Below are 20,697 nucleotides of genomic sequence, written 5' to 3'. Positions count from 1 at the left end.
ATTTGGTTTGGATTTTCACGACTTGTTGGCTTTTCCCCCCCCCATCTCAGTGCTGCTGCCCTCAGTCGATGTTATTTTGGTTTTTCCCAATTTATTTATTTCCAGGCACTTCCCTAGCTTGCTGCCCATTGTGCTGCTGCCACATTGCAATTTTCAAATACGTCCGCAATGGATGTGGACTTTGGTGCTCTTTTTTTGGGGCAATACTCTGGCTTTCAAAGGGTTTGATTAAAGGAGCAGAATAACAAGAGAAAATATATATTTTCTGCATTTACATATATGTCATGCCTTTTGCAGATCAGAAACAGTCCATTTTTTTATTTAACAAAAATGTGGTAAAGAAATAGTTGTGATGGCAAAGGACTGAACTCAGTTGCCTTAGAACTAATCAGATTAAAACAATTCGTGCAAAAATCAGAAGGGGTTTTAAATTTGAAAGATTGTCATAAAGCTATGTGCGTGCCAACTGCTTCTGTACACTGTACGTGTGGCGGCAGAGAACGAGCAGAGCTATGCCGCTTGATGGGAGGCTGCTAACCGCTGGTTAAAAAAAATTATGTAGTAGAGTATTTAGAAATTGACTTACATATCCACCCACCGCATCTATTGTTTCAAATGCAGCTCTCAATTTAAATTGTTTGGACTATTCTTTTTCTATTGTGTGCATTGAAATTGTGTTTCGGGCATTTGTTGTGTCAACACCGAGTGAACGAGATAGTGTCTCTACACATCGCCATACCACATCCCCCAATTCCGTCGCCCTGATTTCTCTGGCAGACAATGGGACGTCGCTAATGTCCCCGGGGCATGCTGAATATATCGTGTGACTGCTGATGTGCGATGTATTGTATTGTGTTTGGTTAATTATTCTGGTCGATTTAAGCATTTAACTTTTGAAAAGAGCTGTCAAATTGTGATGTCAGGACGTCAGTTGGTGGGGGCAACAACAATGAGAGCAATATTCCGAACACAAAAGCACTAATCGCTGAGCATTGCCACCCGTGTGGGTGGATGACGTCTTAAAGTTGCTCCAACAGGTCTGTCACTGATTGTTTACTTTTCACGCCTTATATTAGCCATTGTTATGGTAAACACTTTATAATTTAGTGAAAGATAAAAATATGTTTACATATCATCTTCCCTCTGTTCGTCCTCATCTTCATCGAGCACGCCCACCGCCTTGTCGGGATAGAATTTCTTAAGGATCCTGTTGACATCGGGAACGAGTGTCTCATAGTCCATGGGGAACTTGTCCCGCCGTGGGGGTCCTTTGTCCAGGCCAGACCACAAAAGGTGCACGGAGGTGCGGGCATTCTGCGAGAACCCTATTTCGAAGGCCCCTTCCCGGGGCACCTGGCGTCCATACTTGTTCTTCACCAACTGGAACTTGCGCTCCGGAATCCGCTGCTGCAGGAACGTAACACACTCGTCGGCCTTGGTCTGGAAAATGGGGCACTCGTAGGTGTGCTCTATGTAGATCATCGAACGCTCCTTGGAGAAGTGCTCATCGTCGGCCCAGTCCACGTCCTTCTTCTTCTTACCCGGACCCTTGGGCGGCATTTCTGCTTACCAAGATCCAAAAAGTGTTTATAATTTTGAAATATATGTATTTCCAAATATTTATTTTGTTGTATTTCCAAAGGCGATTGTGTTCCGAGTATTAACAATCCTAAAATTAAGTTACACGGACCCTTGAGCGTACTTTTTCTTAACTAAGAACCAAAAAATATTTAGAATTTTGAAATATATGTATTTCCAATATTCCAAATATCATACTTTGTATTTTCAAAGCAAATTGTGTACCGTATATTGACAATCCTTTAATTCATAATTGTTTTGATGGATTGCTTTTTGGTGTTTTTATGATCGTCTGGCAAGGGTACTGTGAACCATAAATCTTATTTCGTGTTTTTAAAGTGCGCAGCGCTGTCCAGAATATTTTTACTTTGCCTATTTTTAAAATGCATGACAATCCGAGAGAGCCAACAACTTTTGGGGACACGCACATGAAAAAACCGTGCATCAACCATTCGGTTGTTAATTTGGCTACATTGACTGACAACGCAGCCGCATTTGAAAAATAGGAATAAAAAGAACCAATTCGAATAGATGCACAAGCAAATGCTTCCATTGGCTCCGGCGGTAAATATTTTTCGTTATTCTTGTGCTTATATATAGATTCGGACGTATGTGTACCCACCATGTCCGCAGAGCTCCAATATAGACGTCAATTTATGGCACTGTCTATATTCATGCAGAACAGCTACTCAACAAATTCTATGCATAACAATAATATATTGTTGGACACAAACATGCATAAACAATAAAATGAAAACATAAAAATGAAAAAGTATTTAAAGCAAACAAATTATATGAGCATATACTTTTAATGTTGACTTTCTGATATACTTTATGGGTCTTATTGTATGGTAAGTACTGAAAATATTGAATAGGCTTATATTCCAACTTGTTTGTATATTTTATGGATTTATAAAATAAAAAACAAGTTAATTTTATCTGAGATAATATTGATCCCACTGAAAAATTCGCCCCAAAATAAGGTTTAATTACAAATAATGGTTCCTTTTTACATCACTCCCTTTATTAAACCCCCATAAGGGCATTTAGCTGATCCAATTTAAGTCCAAGCAAATACTCGTTATATAATTTTGTATTTTTAATTGGAATCATTTACATTTTTATTTTGGAACGCAAACATCAGTGCAACACTCTTTTATTTGCATGTTTTTATTCGTTTGTCTGAGCGAGATTGCAAATAGTCATTTATTGCATTTTATTTCGCCATTGCTTGCGGCTAAAGTTGAATGATTTTTTGCCACAGCTGCCCACACATGGCCCCCCAATTTTCCCTCCACCCTCCGCTGGCCCATTGTTTATTTATGCAATTTTCCAATTTTCCCAACATTGGCTAACGAAAGCGTACAGAATGCAGCCAGATCTGGGCGTTTTTAATAAAAAACTAAAAATGCAATTTGCAAATTAACAATAACGGGTATGTAAACAACGAAAGTGACGTCACAGTGGGACAGCCCGAAAAAGATACAGAAAAACAAATTCAAAATCAAGCCGCGGGGTTAAAAATGCGCCATTTTCGCCATACATATTTATGCGCATAAAGTGTGTATTTAAAGTAGGGCCGTTTTAAAGCAATATTCAAATGAACCCAAAAGATACATTTTTACCAACAGAACTCAGAGAATGTATCTGTATCTGTGGAAAAAATAATCATCGATGCTGCGGCGCCGCCAAAAGCAACAAATTTAAATATATTTATTTATCTGAATAGCCGAATATGTATCTCGCACACGCATGTCTGCACATACTTCAGATATATTTTTAAAAAATCAAAACGACATATTCGCTGCAGCGATTTTGAAATACAACAGAAGCCGGCGTCGACAGCGACGTCGGCAGCGATCGGCGAGCGAACTTTTGCGGCGGCACTCGATCGTACCGCTTAGTGCCACGTCGTGTCTCAGAGCGCCCAGGCCACGGGCCCCGAAACTCGTACCCCTGAAATCGTACCGGTAGAACCGAAAAAAAATACAGAAATATTCGATAATATCAAGTACTAGCCGTGCCAGATTTACCGGAACTGGGAAAGTGAGTGCCGTGCCAGGAGAACTCGGGAATCCTTTTTTCAAGACAATAAACCCCGCCACCAGCAGCATCCGTCATGCAGGTCTTCGATAACAATATGGTAAGTGAAATCTACCCTCCGGCCAAAAGCCATTTGTGTGCCCGTGTTTACCCAAGCCAAATTTATGGCCGCCGCGCTGTGTATACCTAGTCACACTTAGCCCAGTTAGCTTAACCCAGAAATGCCAATACACAAATTCCGGTTCCAGTTCCACGGGGCTCCTGGCCCCAACCACGCCCTTTTTGGCCCCAGAAAAGGGTCTTGGTATTTCGGTATAGGGTATGGGTTATATGATGGGTAGACAGCCAGGAAGTCATGCGGTGCTCAGAACGGGCCGCCAAATTAATTACAAAAATTCACTTAATGGCCACGATCCAAGTGGGTCAACGCACGTATGAGCCACTAGAAATTTGCAAAATGAAAACTTAAGTGTTCCGCCAGAGACATGTAGGAAATGCTACCGTCTGCCTGTCATAAAGTGCAACTTAAATTGTTTTAGTATGCCTGAATAATGTTTCAATTTCTAGAATAAAAATCCTGACATTGAGGCAGACTATTATGGACATTCCAGAGCCACAAAAGTGGATTGTTTTTATTTTCTATGCCGAAACTGAAATACATCTTTATCTTTTTGGGCAGGGCAAATGTTTTTGCAATGCCAGAATTTTCCATTCCATTTGATTCGTCCGCATCATCTAAAAATACATATCCATATCTTTATTAATAATAAAAATAAGCTTGGAGACAAACCGAATAGATACCCAATAAGTATTCGCCGGATACTGATTTCTTGGCAGCTGAGCGACCCCATTAAGTTCATAAATCGTCGGGCGCGTTCCCATAAATATATTTGAACCGGCGCAAGTGCATATATATATGTGGAGATATAGATGGGCATTCGAAATTGTCGCGGGCGGTTTTCGACCATATGTAAAGCACTTACAGCATTCGGCATTAGTCACAAAGATACTATAACTAACAAAATCCCAGAATCGGTGGCAAGGTCGCCGGATGACGAAAGCAATACGAAATGACATCGGTGATTTCCAGCACGAGGTGGTATAAATAGTTCCTGCGATTTTACAATACCGGCAAGGGGAAAACAGAAAAGAGTGCAAGTAACCGAAATGGAATTGGTTTATTTTCAGGCCGAATAAATCAATTGGGTTCTGTATTTATGCAGATGCCACCATTTGATTATTTCGCACTGTCGTTGATTTATGGCCAATGGCCAAAAGGGGCGGTTGGGGCTGAGAAGGCCACTTTCCATACCATTCTATTCGCCAGTTCCACCCACCATTTTCCCATTTCCCACTCGCTTTCCCACTTTTTCGAGAGTATTGTGCACGTCATGTGTAATTGCTATACGTCAATGTCAATGTGTGTGGGTTAGGGCCTGATAAATGCAAGCATATGTAAGTGCCTGTGGCCGTCCAGATCCTGCGGTTGCAATTGGTTAGCTCTAATGAAATACTCGATGATGTATTGTTGGCAAATATGTGCCTGGCCATTTCATCAGCCACTCAAGGGGAACACTGAGCAGAGCCAGCAAGTCGAAACATTATCGATTTCAAAGGGAACCGGCCAAAAATGTTAAATACACGGAAGTCTTGAGTCAATAAATTAAATGAATTCCATATCGTAAAAGATTTTCATCAAATTTTGTTGATTGGTATGTATCTGAGATTTTAGGAATTCATTTTTGGCAAAGGAAATAGTTAACTTGAGTGGACTTGTTAAGCTTTATTAAATGCAAATGAAAAATGTGGAATATTTAGATGGATATATAAAAGATTTTCATCAAATTTGGTTGATTGGCATCAGAAAATCGTTGAGATCTTAGGAAATATTTTTTAGCAAAGGGAATAGTTTAATTGTATTTATTAATCTTTATTAAATATCTTTGAGATTTTAGAAATTGGTTTCTAGCAAAGAAAATAGTTAACTTGAGTGAATTTATTAAACTTTATTAAAAAAGAATAAAATGTGTTGAAAATATAGATAAATAAATATTCAAACTTAGAAAAGCATTCCATGGCATACACATCTTTGATTTTATTTTATTTCTCATTTCCCCTGGAAAAAAAAACAATAAGTGTGTGCAATAATTTGCATATACGCCTTGTTTATCGATCAAAACACAAACAAACAGCCTGTCCGCAATTGTTTAAATATTTGCCAAACAAACATCTCGCCCAGCTATTCTTTTGTGTGGCTATTTATACACCGAAACTGAAATGTTAATTCAGTGAAATGAATAATTAAACCGGGATATATACTAGATATGACTAACTGTGTGGCTATGTTTTCTATCTATTAGCGCCGTGCCTCTCGTCGCGCCTCCTTGCGACGAGGTTCGATCTCAGCCCTGCCCCAGAAGTCGCACGAGATTCCCTGGGACATCTTCGAGCGCCTGGTAATGCCCTTCCTATTCTGCCAGGCGGCTGCCATCGTGACCTCTCACCTGCTCCACGCCCTGGACATCTCCAGCATCTCGACCTTCGCCGTGTTCGTCTGGTTCGCCCTGGCCACCGTGGGAGCCGTGCTCTTCTACCATTTCGTCAAGGTAAGTCCATACCCAGTGCAGACGTCTTAATCCTGAGTCCTGGCGAAAAACGAAAACCACATATGGCTTTCGGGTTTCGGTTTCACAGCCATGGGCGGTTCGGTTCAGTTCGCATTGGTATTCTTTTTTTCCTCTTCCGTTTTGGCCCGTTGCTAGTGCCAAGCCAAAACCACAAGTGTCGACGGAGGGTCTCGAATACTAGGCAAAACAAATCAGTGGCACTAAAAATAGTCGAGCCACCAGAAAATCCAAAATGGGCTGGAGATAGGGATTCCTGCGGCAGGCACGTCGTCAACTTATGCTCAACCTGACCAGAGGAAACCCTTGGCTGTGGATTTGGCTTCGGATTTGCCTGCGTTTGGTATTTCAAAGCTTACTGCCTGGCAGCCAGCCGGGAAAATGAAAATGAAAACAAATAAATAAGCAGCCGGGAGGGGTGGGTGAGGGGTTCCAGTCCTTAAAGAGGGGAAACCCAAGCAAAACTTGCTGAAAGAAAAGGGTTTGGTAATGAATATAAACTCAAGTAGCAAGTAGGAAAAATGTGAAGTCTTGATTCGCTAGAGACCAAACAAAAATTCGAGGGTTTTGGCAGTGGAAAGGGGCCATCTTGTAAATTGTAGTTATTTCAAGACCCTTTTCAACATTCTAACAATTTAAGGGTTTTTGTGAAAGTCAATCATGTTAAATTATGTCTATAAAAAGACTGATAAGTCAGTTAGTTGAGTCAGACTTTGCAGATATAAATAGTAAGTTTCACTACTTATTTAGTCAGATAAACATATTGTTAACTTTTAAGAAGGATAAAATAGTAGGTAGTATTTTTTACGTAACTAACTTTGGATAAAGTTCCATAACCCTACCAACTTTTAATAAAGTTTCTCCAAACATTATTTAATACTGAATCTTCCGTTGAACTCCTTAAACTTCTACACATTAGATTTTGGTGCTTTACGCAGTCATGCAACTTATACTAACTAAGTTAAATAGTTCAAGGAGTTTTGGCCTCTTATATACTTTGTACCTCTAAGTTAATCTAAACCAAACTTGATCCTTGCAATACCCAATCATCTTCTACACTCTATTTTATTGCTTCCCATGGTTTAATATTAAATATCAAAAGCCTTGAGGGCTCTACTTGAACATCCTGTTAGTCCGCGTCTTGCTCGATTAAACTTCTAAAGAGCTTAGACGAAATACTCCCCAGGTCTTGGGTGCCCCCAATAGGATTACATGCCTTTATCTTCTAGGATTAACTGCGTAAATTACCACATTGCGTATACGCAATGCCGATGAATCGAATGGAGTTATATCTCGATTTCACACCATTTGCTCCGATGCACATTCATGATTATGGCGTCGACAAAGTCAGTGGATAATTCAAATTTGCGTGCACTTTAATTAGCTTTCCTTGGTCGGTGAAGGAGCAGTTGGGAGGTGGACCTCAGAAATGACATTGGCCATTTGCCGGCTGGCAATTACAGGAGGATAAGAGCCGTGGGTTCTGTGGCCGCCATTCGTGGCACGTAGCCGTCGTCCGGTGGCCGTCCATTTCGTATCCGTATCGTTCGGATGGCATTGTCCTGGCAATTGCAGCCTGCTTGTGGCGCACTCAACGCGTTTCGCAACCCGACATTAAGGTAATAAGCACGACGGCAGGATAATTAACAGCAACACCAGCAGCTGCAGCTCCTGCTCCTGCTGAGTCCTGGCAGAATGCTGGTGTGGTGGCAGTACTCAGCTGTCTCGTTTTGCCAAGGATTTGTCAAGGACAACGTTGTGACTTCCATGGAAACAGGAAAAAACTCTTAGTGGATGTCCAGAAGTCCTGGACGTAAAAAGCAAAAGTTCATTACCCACGGGAATTTATATTTGGACATTTTCCTATTTTTAAATGTTTGGTCATGTTTCCATAAGTTTTTCATGACTGGTCTTCATGCATATAAGTTTTTGGCCTATTCACAACTCAAATAGAACACTTTGTGAAATATATTTAGATGTTATTGAAATTTAAATGTTAAGTTATACACAGAAAAAAAAAACACAAGGATTAATTTGCTATTCGCATGGTTAATTATTAAATTGAATTTTCTAAACGGCAAAGAGGGAAACTGCGAATTTCTGAAAAAGAGAGCAAAAAGCAAGATGGCTAAAATATCATAGTGATACGCCCCGTATCTACATAGAATTGATACTGAAATCCTTATATCTTATCAATTTGTTTCTCTGTGTACCTAATATACATATGAAACCAGCGGTATTACACAAAAGTTAGTAGTACTTTGGAGTTTTATATTTATGAAGTCCCTCTTACAAACGAAAACTCTTTCTTATCTTATTTTGTTAGCACTTAAATCTAAAACATTAACAAATCTTAGAACCCAATCCCTTAAATATGCCTCTCTTCACAAAGAAACTCTTCAATTCGCGACATTCAATGAAAAATTTGCATAACAACAATGAGCACGTCCTTGAGCAAGAAGCCTATGTATCTATTTTTAGCCACGGCAACGGAACTTAAGCCAGTAGCTTCCAAAACACTCCCTTTTAAGGGGCCGACACAAGAAAAAGGAAACGACTCGGAGTGTCCTTGCCTTTGATTAGCTTTTCGGCCCGGCCAGGCCTCAACTATTAACCCGATTTCCCAAGTCCGCCGTCGTTTCGCATCAGCATTTACATGTGCGGAGTTGATAAAGTTATTGGCAACATGCGTGGACCTGTGGACACAAGCCAGCTAAAAGTGACTGTTTGTCCTTGCACATCACGTTGTGCATTTCATTTTTATGGCACGACCGTCGAATTAAATTACACGCACGCACACATTCCAGGGGATTCATTTGAGGGATTGGGATGGGAATGGGAATGGGAGTGGGGATTCCAGGAACGAGGCTACTGGCAATTGTTGACGCGACAGCACAAATTGGGTGCAATGAAATGTAAATGCGCAGCTAATGAAATGCTACCCATGCCGGCCACGCCCCTGCTGCGCCCCCATTTTGGTGTAGCATAAATCCGATATTATTCTCACCTAAATTGCAGCTTCTCGGGTACCAACTGCATTGCAGTTTCGATTCGATTTCGGCCCTGGCTGCCTTTCGCAACGCAAATTACACTCAGCTTAATGTGCATAATTAAGTCCATAGCCCCATTCTCAAACCCATACCCCATTCGCCATTCCCCAGCCCCAAACCAAACCCATTCCCCCTTGGGGATTTTGGGTCTGGGTAATTTCCTCGGGCGACGAGCAACAGTTTCCCGGAACAAGACACGAGATGGTCGATGAAAATGGGTGCGGGGCTTGTCAGCTGCCAGAAACAGTGTAAATAATTGAATTAATAGCTTCGTGTGAGCCACGCTAATGAGCAGTTGCTCCGCATCAGCAACGCCCACTGCAAAACGCCCCCACTCCTCGACATCTCAACCCCCTTTCCATATCCGACTTTCAAGTGTAATTGAATACACAGGGATCTTGAATTTTCCAGCGCAGAAGGTTATAAACTGGCCATCTGAGCCAGGTGAATCCGCAGTTGATCCACTCGGTTTTCGGTTGCGTCGTAATCATGATCCAACCACTTCCGTGGAAGATGCTAGCAGTTTTCCTTTAATTCGAGGCACTTAGCGAAAAGAAATAGTCCAAAAGGTTTAATATTTTGTATTCTCTTTTTATTTTCTAACCCTTGAGAACTTCAGCTCTGGAAGGAATAACATCAATCGTTTCTTAAACTTCAATCCTTGAAGTATAATTCATATCCCTAAACTACCATATCACATATAAATAGTTATAAAATATCGTTAAATTGCAGAATATTTTTAAGATATTTTATAACTTTTTTTAAAAATAACCATAGCCAAAGTTTTTATTTTAGTTTCTGCAAAACTTTTCCTAAAAGCAGTCTAAAATAAGAACTATAAACTACGTGATAAATTTCCGTACAAATGATTATATTATATGTGACAGGAATTAAAGAAGTTTTTAAAGATGTATTTAGCATTTATTAAAGGCAAAACCCAAAAAAATTCCTTCCTTCCTTAAATAGTGAAAATACTTAATACTACCGTCTCCATATAAAGTACAGACTGCTTAATTTCGAAAACTTTTCTCAGTGCGCAGATAGCATCTGGTGGAGTAGTGATTTCGCAGTGCATCTGTAACATTGTCCTGGTATTTTGCACTGTTTATTACCCAGTAAACCGTCCTCTTAGCTCCCTGGGTTTTTGCTCCAAAAGGAACAGCTTCCGTAGTTCCCGATTGCAGCACACTTTGTCGCAGTTACAGCTCCATAAAACTTTGGCCCTAGACAAATTTAACGCTGATTTGTGTGTTGTTCCCGCAGAACAAAAAATGCCGAAAGAACTGTTTGTCAACGGGAGCGAGTGCATTCGCAATTAGGGAACGGTCATGATGGCGCTGATGATGATGATGATGATGGTGGTGGAGAAGGAGCCCAAGCTGGAAGCTGGAAACTGGGGTCCCCGGGCCCAAGGCACAGGACAACTGAAGGCTATATGAAGGGCGGTTCTTTTCGCTCTCCTCATGCTACCATGCTCCCATGCTCGCAAACAGGCCATAAAAACTCATTATGTGCGAAGTTTCGTTCGCTTGTTTTTACCCATTGGATACCCCACTTCGTTGGCCTTTGTATCCGGCAGATACATATACTCCTCCGTTTTCTGTTTCGGTTTTATGGTGTCGCGCGTGGCCTGTTGATTCACACACGCACAACAGGACACCACCGCACACACACACACACACACACAGATAAATACACTGAGGACATTCAGAAATGGCAATGGCGTGCCCGGCCTGACAATGGCTGGAAATGAAGGACACGGCAGATGGGAACTGTGAACTGTGAACTGCGAGTTGCGAGTTGTGAGCTGGGACATGGGACATGCGTTTCTTAGAATTGCACGCTATTAAATCGCCTTGACAACTCCCACCGTTTGGCCCCTTTCCCCCTTGGACATTTCATTCTCTGCTGTGCTGCGCACTTTAGTTAAATTAAAATCCAATTGGAGACGAGGCAGCCGTGCAGCCAGCGCGCATCGCACATCATGCTTCGGCAGCCAAAGGTCAGAGGTCGCCAAATGTGGGCAAATTGCGGGCAGAGCAGCCGCTCGATTGGCAGCCAGTTCATTTCACATTTCCCACATCTTGACTCCATTTTCATGCTGCATACATGCCGGCATTCAGGTGTGATGTGTCTGGATACATATATTTATGTATCTCTGTTTTCTACCCATTAGGTAGTTATTTTGTAAACACTCTCTCTCTATGACTATCTAGATAAAAGTATGCACTTAGACACAAAATACATAAAAATAATATTTAAGTAAACTCTTTATGTTATTCATTTAATAAATTCTTGTACCTTTGCTTTTGGGATCAATATTAAATTGATATCGCTAATTGCTAGAATTCCCAAAATTCCAATAATTAATCTAATCTCGAAACAATTAAATGTAGTATTACCAGTATCTTTTTTCTGATTTTTTATTTTTTCCTCGAAAAATTTTGTCAAATTCCATGTGAATTTGAATCCGTTTTCTAAGAAACTTGAAAAATTCTTAGTTTGGAGCCCGTATAAAAATAAGTTAGTTTATAAAATGCTTTTCTTTCAGAGAAGTTCTTAAAAATATTATCATTTGTGAACATATAATTCGATTAAAATACTTGAAAGTGAAAAAAGGAAGAGGGGGGCTTCAGTTTAATCTTATTTTAAAGATAACAAAGTTTGCAATCAAATTACATTAACTCAATTACATCGTGTAATTGTACTCCTTAAAATGTAACTCTATTACTTTTCACCTCCGTTTATTTTCCTGTTTCAAGGTACTTTAATCAGCTAGGGAACTCCTGTCCATGGGTACTCCTATAGCTCCTATAGCCTTGTTACACTAAATTTTAATTAACATCCATTGCCAGAGGCATCATTTTTCGACCGGATACAATGGGAATTTAAATGCAGATACATTTCCAAGGGGGTGGGGGGATGCTGTTGGAGGATGTGGGGCCTAATCCTTCGTTTAAACACCCGCCGAGAGATGTTGGCTAACAGGCTGAGCTGCCATAATGGCTGGCTTGGCACAAAGTCAAAGCTTTGCGTGTTGCCTGCCCCACACACACACACACACACACACTGGCATCCACACCCACACACCCATGCTTTCACTTCCTCTCTTTCACTCTCTCTATATCCTTAATACACACACGGAGATACAGTGGAATAAGAGAAACAAGCTGCAAATTGGCCTAGGTCTCCGCCGGTACAACGCGTGGTATGCGCAATGCGAAAAGCCTTTAATGCCGCCGTTGTCGTCTGCGGATGGCTGAAGTTGGCAGAGGTCCTGCCTGCCACACGCCATCAGGATACGCGGCTCTCGGCACTCGGCGTGCGTGTATCAACTTGTATCGGTGAGTGTGTGTGTGTGTGTGGGCAGGAAAGCCAAACACAGAAATGGTTTTTAACTTTCCGGTTAATTAATTTATTACAGCTTAATACGTTCAATGACTTTTGGCGCCCGCCCTCCGCGTTCCGTTTGTCTTCGTTTTTTAGTTAATTTATATTTTTTTTATGGCCAGCAGGCCCCCTGGAATTTCACCCCACTTTCACACCCCCCCACCCCACTCACACTTTCGGCCACTTTCTCTTTCGGCCGTATTTTATTCGACGGCTATTTTTAGCCACTGATTTAATATGCGTGCATGCGTGTGCGTGTCTCTCTTTGTTTCGCTTTTCTTGGTCTCTCTTCTTTTGGCCACATTTCGTCGCCTCCGACGAGCTCACAAAGGATACCGCCCACCAAGGATAGCGCCCAGTATCCTGGCTGGTGTGGCAAACACAGCGAGGACAATTTGTATGCGGTTTGTTTGCCATTTTTCACTTAAACTCCGACTCCCCCAACCAGCGATACTGCACCATTTCGCTTATGTAGATTTATTTGGGGCCTCTCGAGCGGTCAAGCGTGTCCCGTTTTCTCGAGAGGTTTATGCGTCTGCCAGGATAACGAGGCTGGCAGGGGGATAAAAATAAGATAATAAAACCAGCGCTGGGCACCACCGATAAGCGAGCGTTAGCCCGGTTGTCCGGCATTGAACATCGAACGGGTTCAATGGTTTCCCCAGCTCGGAATTAAATCGGTTTACTTCGATACTCATTTTATTTATTACGAACACTAATTCCACCCAGGAAGCGCAATAATAAAACTGCTTTATTATTTCACTTCCTGGTTATTTATTCAGTTTATGGCTGGCCAGTCAAAGTTTTTCAATTACCAGCGAACGCTGGACTGAGAAAATATCACCCGAGCGAAAATCAAAGTTGTGGAATACAGGAAAAACAGTATTTCCAATTTATTTTAAGTAGAAATTATTTGATTATCTTTTATTTTCATCACATTCTCAAGATATATTTAATATATATTTTTTCCATGCCTGTAGCCATCGAAATTATTATTATAAAATGTCTACAAATTTACAAAACGTCATTTTAAGAAAATAGAATATAGAAACTTAAATAGATAAGATGTATTGTATCTAGATTCTAGAATCATCAAATATAAATATGCCTATTTTTAATCATTTAAATTAGTGCTTAAGAATTTCGAAAAAGTCTTGGAACACTTTTATTTACATTTACTGACCTTGAAACATATTCACAATTAATCACGAACCCTCTAGATAAGCGTTTTATAAAGCCAAGCAGCTACCCACACCTAAATATTTCGCTTAAATACAAAAGTATTGATTTTACTTGGCTGGACTCGCTTCCGGTCAACATATTTTCACAACTTTTACGCAGTTCATTCCACAACCCACGTTTCCGCATTATCCTCGAAATAGGAAGCGGTGTAGTTCGCACCCCTGGACAGTCATAAATTTATTCACGCAAATGAAGGCACATGTTGGCAGGTTCATGAGCTGGACTCCTCCTTATTGTTGTTTACATTTTACACTCATAACTTTCACCTCGCCCACGCCGAAACACGTGCGATGGCAGAAGCCGAGAAAATGGAGAAAAGTGTTTTTAGCCAACACTTTCGCCGCTTACCTGAATAGCACTAGGGATTCGCTATAATATAGAGTCAATATCTCTTTTCTCTTCTCTAACAACAGACAAACAGAAGCCCCTCAGATGGTTTGCTTCCAGCATAATGCATTAAATAAACATTACGCATACGCCGCGGTGTACGTAAGCCGGAGGTAATGAGTCCGCCGAAAGTAGCTGCAGGCGTAGAATCGCGTGCCCAGCGTCCATATATCAATTTCGTGGCTAAAAGTGCGAGTTAAAAGCTCCGCTTTTGGGTGGCTCACAACCGCAGATAGCACCTGCTGCTCCTGGCCGGCGAATAAATCTTGCACTTCCAGTTGCCTGCAATTAAAATGCAATAAAGGATGCATTTAAATTGCTAAAGTACAAAGTGGGGATGGGGATGTCCTTATTGACTTACTCGCTTCCAATGCTCGGCATGCATTTCCGACCCAAGTGCTCAGTTAAATGGAATGTCTGACATGCACCCCGAACCCCAGACTGCTGCCGTGCGCTATTTCGGGGTGCATGCAACTTGGGTTCTATTTCGGGATCGTTTTATAAAAACCGCAAGCCATCGTGTGCCATCACAGAGTCGACATGACCGCCCAGAGGTGCGATGTCAGGCGGTGGGGAAGTGGAAAGCGGAAAAGGGGGAAATGGGAAGGTGGAAAGTGGAAAGCGGAAAAGGTGGCAAAATGGGCAGGAGGCAAGTGGCAAGTGGCAGGTGGCAGGTGGCAAGAGGCAGTCGGTTGCGTCAAGGGGACGGCTGTTTCATGCCTTGCACGTACTCACTGCACTGTCGAAATTCCCTCTTTTTTCGGGCTCATTGTTTCGCACTTTCACCAGTGCCAAGAGGAGCTGTTAAAGAGACACATCAGAGGTGAAAAAAGGTTAAAAGTGGGGTGAATGGGCCAAGAAAACACGTTAGCAAGCCACCAAAAATACAAAATCCCTACATTGCATATTCTGGGAGAGATTCCTGATAGCGTATTAAAGTCTGTGTTGTTGTCTAAACATATAAGGTCTTATTTTAAACATGACTTAACATGACTTACATCTAATTTATAAAAGTTTATATTAATTCAACTTCATCTGATCCGATTAATTAATATTACCATTGTTTATAATCTTAAAGGGAAATGTAATACAAAAAGTGTTCTCAAAATAATTGTTTACCCTTTTTAAAAAAACTTTTGAGGATTATATTTGTTCAATATATTATATTTCCGGAATGCCAATAGAACTGAAACTTTTAATTGAACCACCCCATTTAGAAAAAGGTCAAAAGTAAAACAAGTAATTAAGCGGGCGATAATTAAATATTTGCCTTTGAAAAGTTATAACCGCTTTGATGACTTGAAAGCTCAAAAAACCAGCAGCTTCCTCGCTTTTCCTAATAAGTGTTCTTTGGAAACCCAATGCCCGGGTTCCTTCATCGTATTTCTCGAGCCCAAGCTGCCACAGTTTCTGGTTTCCCCCAATGCACTTTAATTGACTCTAAACATTTTGTTCGCTTGCTTTTTTCCCATTTTCCTTTTATACCAGCTTTTTGCTGCAATTTAATTGCTCAATTCCGTAAAGTCAGTTGCTGTTTTTAGTTTGCCGCAAAGTTTAAAGTAATTTATGCTGAACCGCAATAAATTGGGGTGGCAGCATAAGAAACTAAGGACGAAGAATGCTCCGTGCATTTTTAGCGCAAAAGTTGACCCAAAGTTTGCAGCACTACGTAGTACTATATCTAAAGTGGATTCGCGTAAAAACCGTAGGAACATAACTTGTTGGAAACTTAGACAGCATTCAGTGGGTGGGGGTGGTCGTATGGTGTTTGGGTATTGGCAAACCAAAACATAGCTCCCGAAAGCCCCCGGCGACTGTTTGTGTGTTTTTATTAACGCCAAACAACGGCCAACAGATTTCGATAAGCCAAACACTTATGGCCACAATAAAATGTCGGCCAGTCTTAATGGGTGTCAACAGCACGGCCAATAATAATACACCCGTCTTGGTCCGCTGCTTTTTTTTCCACAATTTTACGAGCACTTTATAACAGTTTAATAGCCCCAACAATGAGTAGCCGTACACCACCGCCCATTTGTCGAAACCGATTGACGCACACTGGAGTCGACCACTCGAATCGGGGCGAACTATAGTATATTGGTTAATGGTGGATGCCATGATGGATATGTCACTATCCGCGCCGTGGAGTCCCACAGATTTCAGGAGAATATGTGGTACGAGTGCGGGTGAAGTGACTGGAGCTCGTGTCTAAAGCGGAAGTCCTAGCGAGCACAAGTCTTCCTGCTCGCCCACTTCAACTTTCCATCATCATCAGCGTCTCAAGCCGTGATGAACTTAAACAAATATCTGTGACATCCATCCTCCAAAACACACACATCCCATCCCACATGGAGTCGTTCCACGGCGGACTTTCGCTTTGAAATCGAAAGCAGGCTGTTTTCAGATGGGGGGTGCCAACTTTAATCGCTTTTCACAAAGTTGCCAACTGGCGGCCCTCTAAGCCCAGTTTGTGACACGACTTTTAAGTGGCCGGACTTAAAGCCCACAGACGTCATTTCGCTAGGGCCAAAGGTCAAACTTCTGACACGAGACCCTCGAGTAAGCTACGAAAACTTGATACTCCAGCAGAACAACAAACAAGAAGCCAAAGCTTAATTTTCTTCTAATTGGCATTACAATTATTGAACATTAATTGGCTCAGGAGTTGAAAAACCCAGCATCAGTATTCTCATACACGTGAATAGATTTATTACAATGGAAAATGTTGAATAAAATATAAATGGTATACAACTACCATAGTATAAATAAAATAAAAAAAAAATATAAATGGTATTAAAATAATTATAATTAAAATGATTTTTACATTTAAATAGATATCCGATATCTAAATTTAAATATAATTTAGAAATATTCAATATCCTATTTATAAAAATTACAAGACCTAACAAAAAGATCCTAAAATAAGCCCCACTTATCAATTATTTTAAGTCTCCAAGCATTTTGTAAATCTTTTTCATTTCTTAAGGCTTAAATTAAAGCGTGAATAAGGACAAGAACTTTATATGACTTGGGAACTTTCTCTCTATGCACCCACAGGTATCCGCTTCGGGCAAGGGCGTGCTAATCACCGGCTGCGAGACCCCACTGGCCTGGTACCTGGCCAAGAAACTGGACGACCTGGGCTTCACCGTCTACGCCGGCTTCAACACGCCCATCGAGGATTCGGACGAGGCCAAGATTCTGAAGGAGGAGACCTCGGGACGCATGAAGCTGCTGCATCTGGACGTTACTTCGGATAAGACCGTAAGTTTACATACATGTAGAGCAGGTCCTGAGCTTTTAGCCGAGTTCGCCACCGTTATCCTCTACATATCCATTATCCTTAGATTTTGGAAGCTGCCCGCTTTGTGTCGCAGCATTTGCCACATGGCGCCGAAGGATTGTGGTCCGTGGTGCACTGCGCCCACTGGGTAGCTTTGGGCGAGCTTGAGTGGATTCCATTTGCCGTGCTTCGCAAGAGCTTGGACCTCAACCTTTTGGGTAAGTTGGGGCACACACAATGTACCAGGGCTGAGGACTGCAATTAAGATTTCGTATTTCGCAGGTGCCGCCCGCCTTACCCAAATCTTCCTGCCCCTGGTCCGCCGTGCCCACGGTCGCGTGGTCTTCCTGACCTCCGGCCTGAATCGCGTTCCATCTCCCGTCCGTGGAATCCAGTGTGCCACCCAGGCGGCCGTGGACTGCTTCGCCGCCTGTCTGCGCCAGGAGATGCGCACCCGGGGAGTGGACGTGTCCGTGGTGGCTGCCGGAGAGTTTGCCCCCGGCAACGGCTGGCTGAACGAGACCGAGCTGCGTGACCAGGTGAGAAAAGAAGCTAATGGCAGTATTGCACTATTATGCAGGAGCTAATGGTCTGCACTGGGAAAAATATTGTGTCGTATGGGTAAAAAATAAAAACTATAGTATACTTCTTACTGTATATTGTATAACTTCAAGGAGATTCTTTATTGGAGAAATTAGTGATTACATTTAGACTTAGAGCAAGGTTTAGCAGCTTTTCATTAAAAGGGCATACGAAATAGCTGTGCTGGTTTTTTGCCGCCACTCGTACAGTGTACACTAGTATAAAACCTACGACTTAACGTATTCTTCCTCATATCAAATATCGCAGTTTATATAGTACATATTTTTAGAGGATTTCTTGTTCTATAACATCATTTCTCAAAATTGAATAATATATTATTTTACCAAAATACTGGTAAGTCAATGAAATATACAGAAAACTATGCCTTCCTTCAAGCGGAAAAAAGATTATTTTGAAATTTGAATTGGTTTTATAGACATACCTTATAAGCTACTGATATTTTTCCACGTGGAAAAGCCTTTTCATGCTTTTAGTTTTTTACGATACCATAACTATTCCCGAGCAACGGGGACTGCTAAAACAGTTTGTTGGGAACTCATTAACCTGGCTTCTTCCCAACTTTCCCCTGGCATATTTTCCGCAGGCCAAGCAAATGTGGAACCAGCTTTCCTCGGAACAGAAGAAGACCTACGGCGAGGATTACTACGAGGCGGCCATGACGTCGGTGGAGAAGTATTCGCGCCAGGTGAGAGTAAACCCCCAACCCCTCCCCCCCCCTAGAAACGTGTGTCCGGTGGCTAACGAGTGTTTAATCCGCACTTTCGTCCATTACCGATTCCACTACCATTCCAGGCGGCCGATATCCAGCCCACGCTGCGCGTCCTCATCGATGCCGTTACCAGGACCTTCCCCATGGCACGCTACACCCCGGTGACGGCCACCGAGAAGCTGCAGATCTTCCTGGCCGAGCACCTGGCCCCCTCCCTCTACGAGTCCATTTACGGGGAGCAGAAGAAGTTCATCTACTGACCACCCCGTCCAGATCCCTTGTCCACCGAAACGGCCTGATATTGTTATTCGGAAATTGTTATTCATTTATGATTTTCCCCGAAATCCACCATCTACCATCCCCCTGCTCCTTGGAAGGACATCCAGAAAGGAGGAAACTGTAGCCGGGAGCACTGTTCGAGGAGCTCCGCCAGTCGATGAGCATTTACGTCCTTCTCTCGATTATTCCCATCATTTTCCCTTCACGGAGGCGTCTCTGTGGGCGCCTGCATAATATTATTTTCTTTAGTTGCTAGAACGAATTGTATAACGATGAATAAAATGAAATGGAAACAATAGAAACCTGAATGTGCCGCTTTCACTTCACTAAATGCATTATTAAAAGAGACTAAATTGGATGAGTATTTGCTAAGACATATATTTCTGCTTAAATGCATATGAATATAAAGTTGTTTATTCATTTTAGTATTTTGTTTTAAAATTTCTAAATTGTATAACAATGAATAAAAGGAAATGGGAACAATATGAATAGAGAAAATTTTAAGAAAAAACATATTATACTCCATGAGAATTTACACCGAAATATATTTCTCTTAGTATGCATATAAACAGAAAGTAAAGCAGGTTATATAATTTTTTTTATAATTCTTACTAATTACTTTTTTTTGGATTTTCTCTCTATAAAAATACTCTGATTTCGTAAAAGAGAGAAAATAACAAGATAACGCCTAAGAATACTCTGGGTAAGAACAGGAATATTCAAGACAAAAAGTAAGATTACCTAGAAAGTATTGATACTGATCTTCATCAAAATGATACCTTAATAAGCTTTTTTCATGTTAATTTTTTTAATTTTCTAAATAAAAATTTAACAATTACAGAACCGGTATACCTTAAGGCAATGTATAACACCGGTTCTCACAATATCTCAATTTTGGTGCATTCCTCTCGTCCCACATTCCTTTCCCAAGGATTTTTCGAATCCTGTTAATTGCTTTTGATTGACATTTGCCGAGTGCCCCAGCTTATCCCTGTCGTTGCATTTTATGGAGCGATTTGTGAGACATCCAGCTGCATAAGCAAGGCCTCTTGGAAACCCACCACTCCCACTCCCACCGGCCACCTGGTAAACTAAGCTTAAGTGCAGTGGGAGGAGAAAGGAGTAGGAGTCAACTTGGTCGAATGACATGGCTGTCGGGGAACTAGGAGGAGCACTCGTAAAAATAAATTCAATAAATTTTTAATGCGTTTGATTCAAAGCAACAATGACATTTGCGCCGCTACCGATGCCAAGGACTCTTCGCGGCAGGAGCTCAGGTGTTCGAAATTCCCAGGCAGCCCAATGAGCTGTTAGAACTGCTGTAAGAGACACCAAGAAGTGCATAACTGGGGCATAAATCTGCCATGGTTGTTAATGTAAGCCGCAACTGGCAGATATACCTGTATACCCACCCCCTCAGGTGGCACGTTCGAACTTTTTAGGGGTAAGCTAAAGGGTATAAACAAAAAGTTGGCTAAAAATACTCACCTGCCATATATTTCCCCAGCC

General features: G+C 41.5%; 2 protein-coding genes across 2 annotated transcripts; one reads left to right on the top strand and one right to left on the bottom strand.

Annotated features, from left to right (window-relative positions):
- Positions 1 to 1,082: 1,082 nt before the first annotated feature.
- LOC119551063 (selenoprotein H) lies at positions 1,083 to 1,657 on the bottom strand. The gene has a single exon (XM_037860186.1). It carries the CDS (start codon positions 1,558 to 1,560, stop codon positions 1,126 to 1,128), a length of 435 nt encoding a protein of 144 aa, XP_037716114.1. The 5' UTR covers positions 1,561 to 1,657; the 3' UTR covers positions 1,083 to 1,125.
- A 1,818-nt stretch (positions 1,658 to 3,475) lies between these two features.
- LOC119551793 (D-beta-hydroxybutyrate dehydrogenase, mitochondrial) lies at positions 3,476 to 19,496 on the top strand. Its single transcript, XM_037861340.1, has 7 exons — positions 3,476 to 3,721; positions 5,982 to 6,227; positions 17,372 to 17,578; positions 17,662 to 17,815; positions 17,880 to 18,136; positions 18,784 to 18,885; positions 18,993 to 19,496. Exons 1-7 carry the CDS (start codon positions 3,698 to 3,700, stop codon positions 19,167 to 19,169), a joined length of 1,167 nt encoding a protein of 388 aa, XP_037717268.1. The 5' UTR covers positions 3,476 to 3,697; the 3' UTR covers positions 19,170 to 19,496.
- Positions 19,497 to 20,697: the final 1,201 nt, after the last annotated feature.

This window comes from Drosophila subpulchrella, chromosome 2R (assembly GCF_014743375.2).
Source record: "Drosophila subpulchrella strain 33 F10 #4 breed RU33 chromosome 2R, RU_Dsub_v1.1 Primary Assembly, whole genome shotgun sequence".
NCBI lineage: Eukaryota > Metazoa > Arthropoda > Insecta > Diptera > Drosophilidae > Drosophila > Drosophila subpulchrella.
This window is presented reverse-complemented; position numbering and strand designations above follow the sequence as displayed.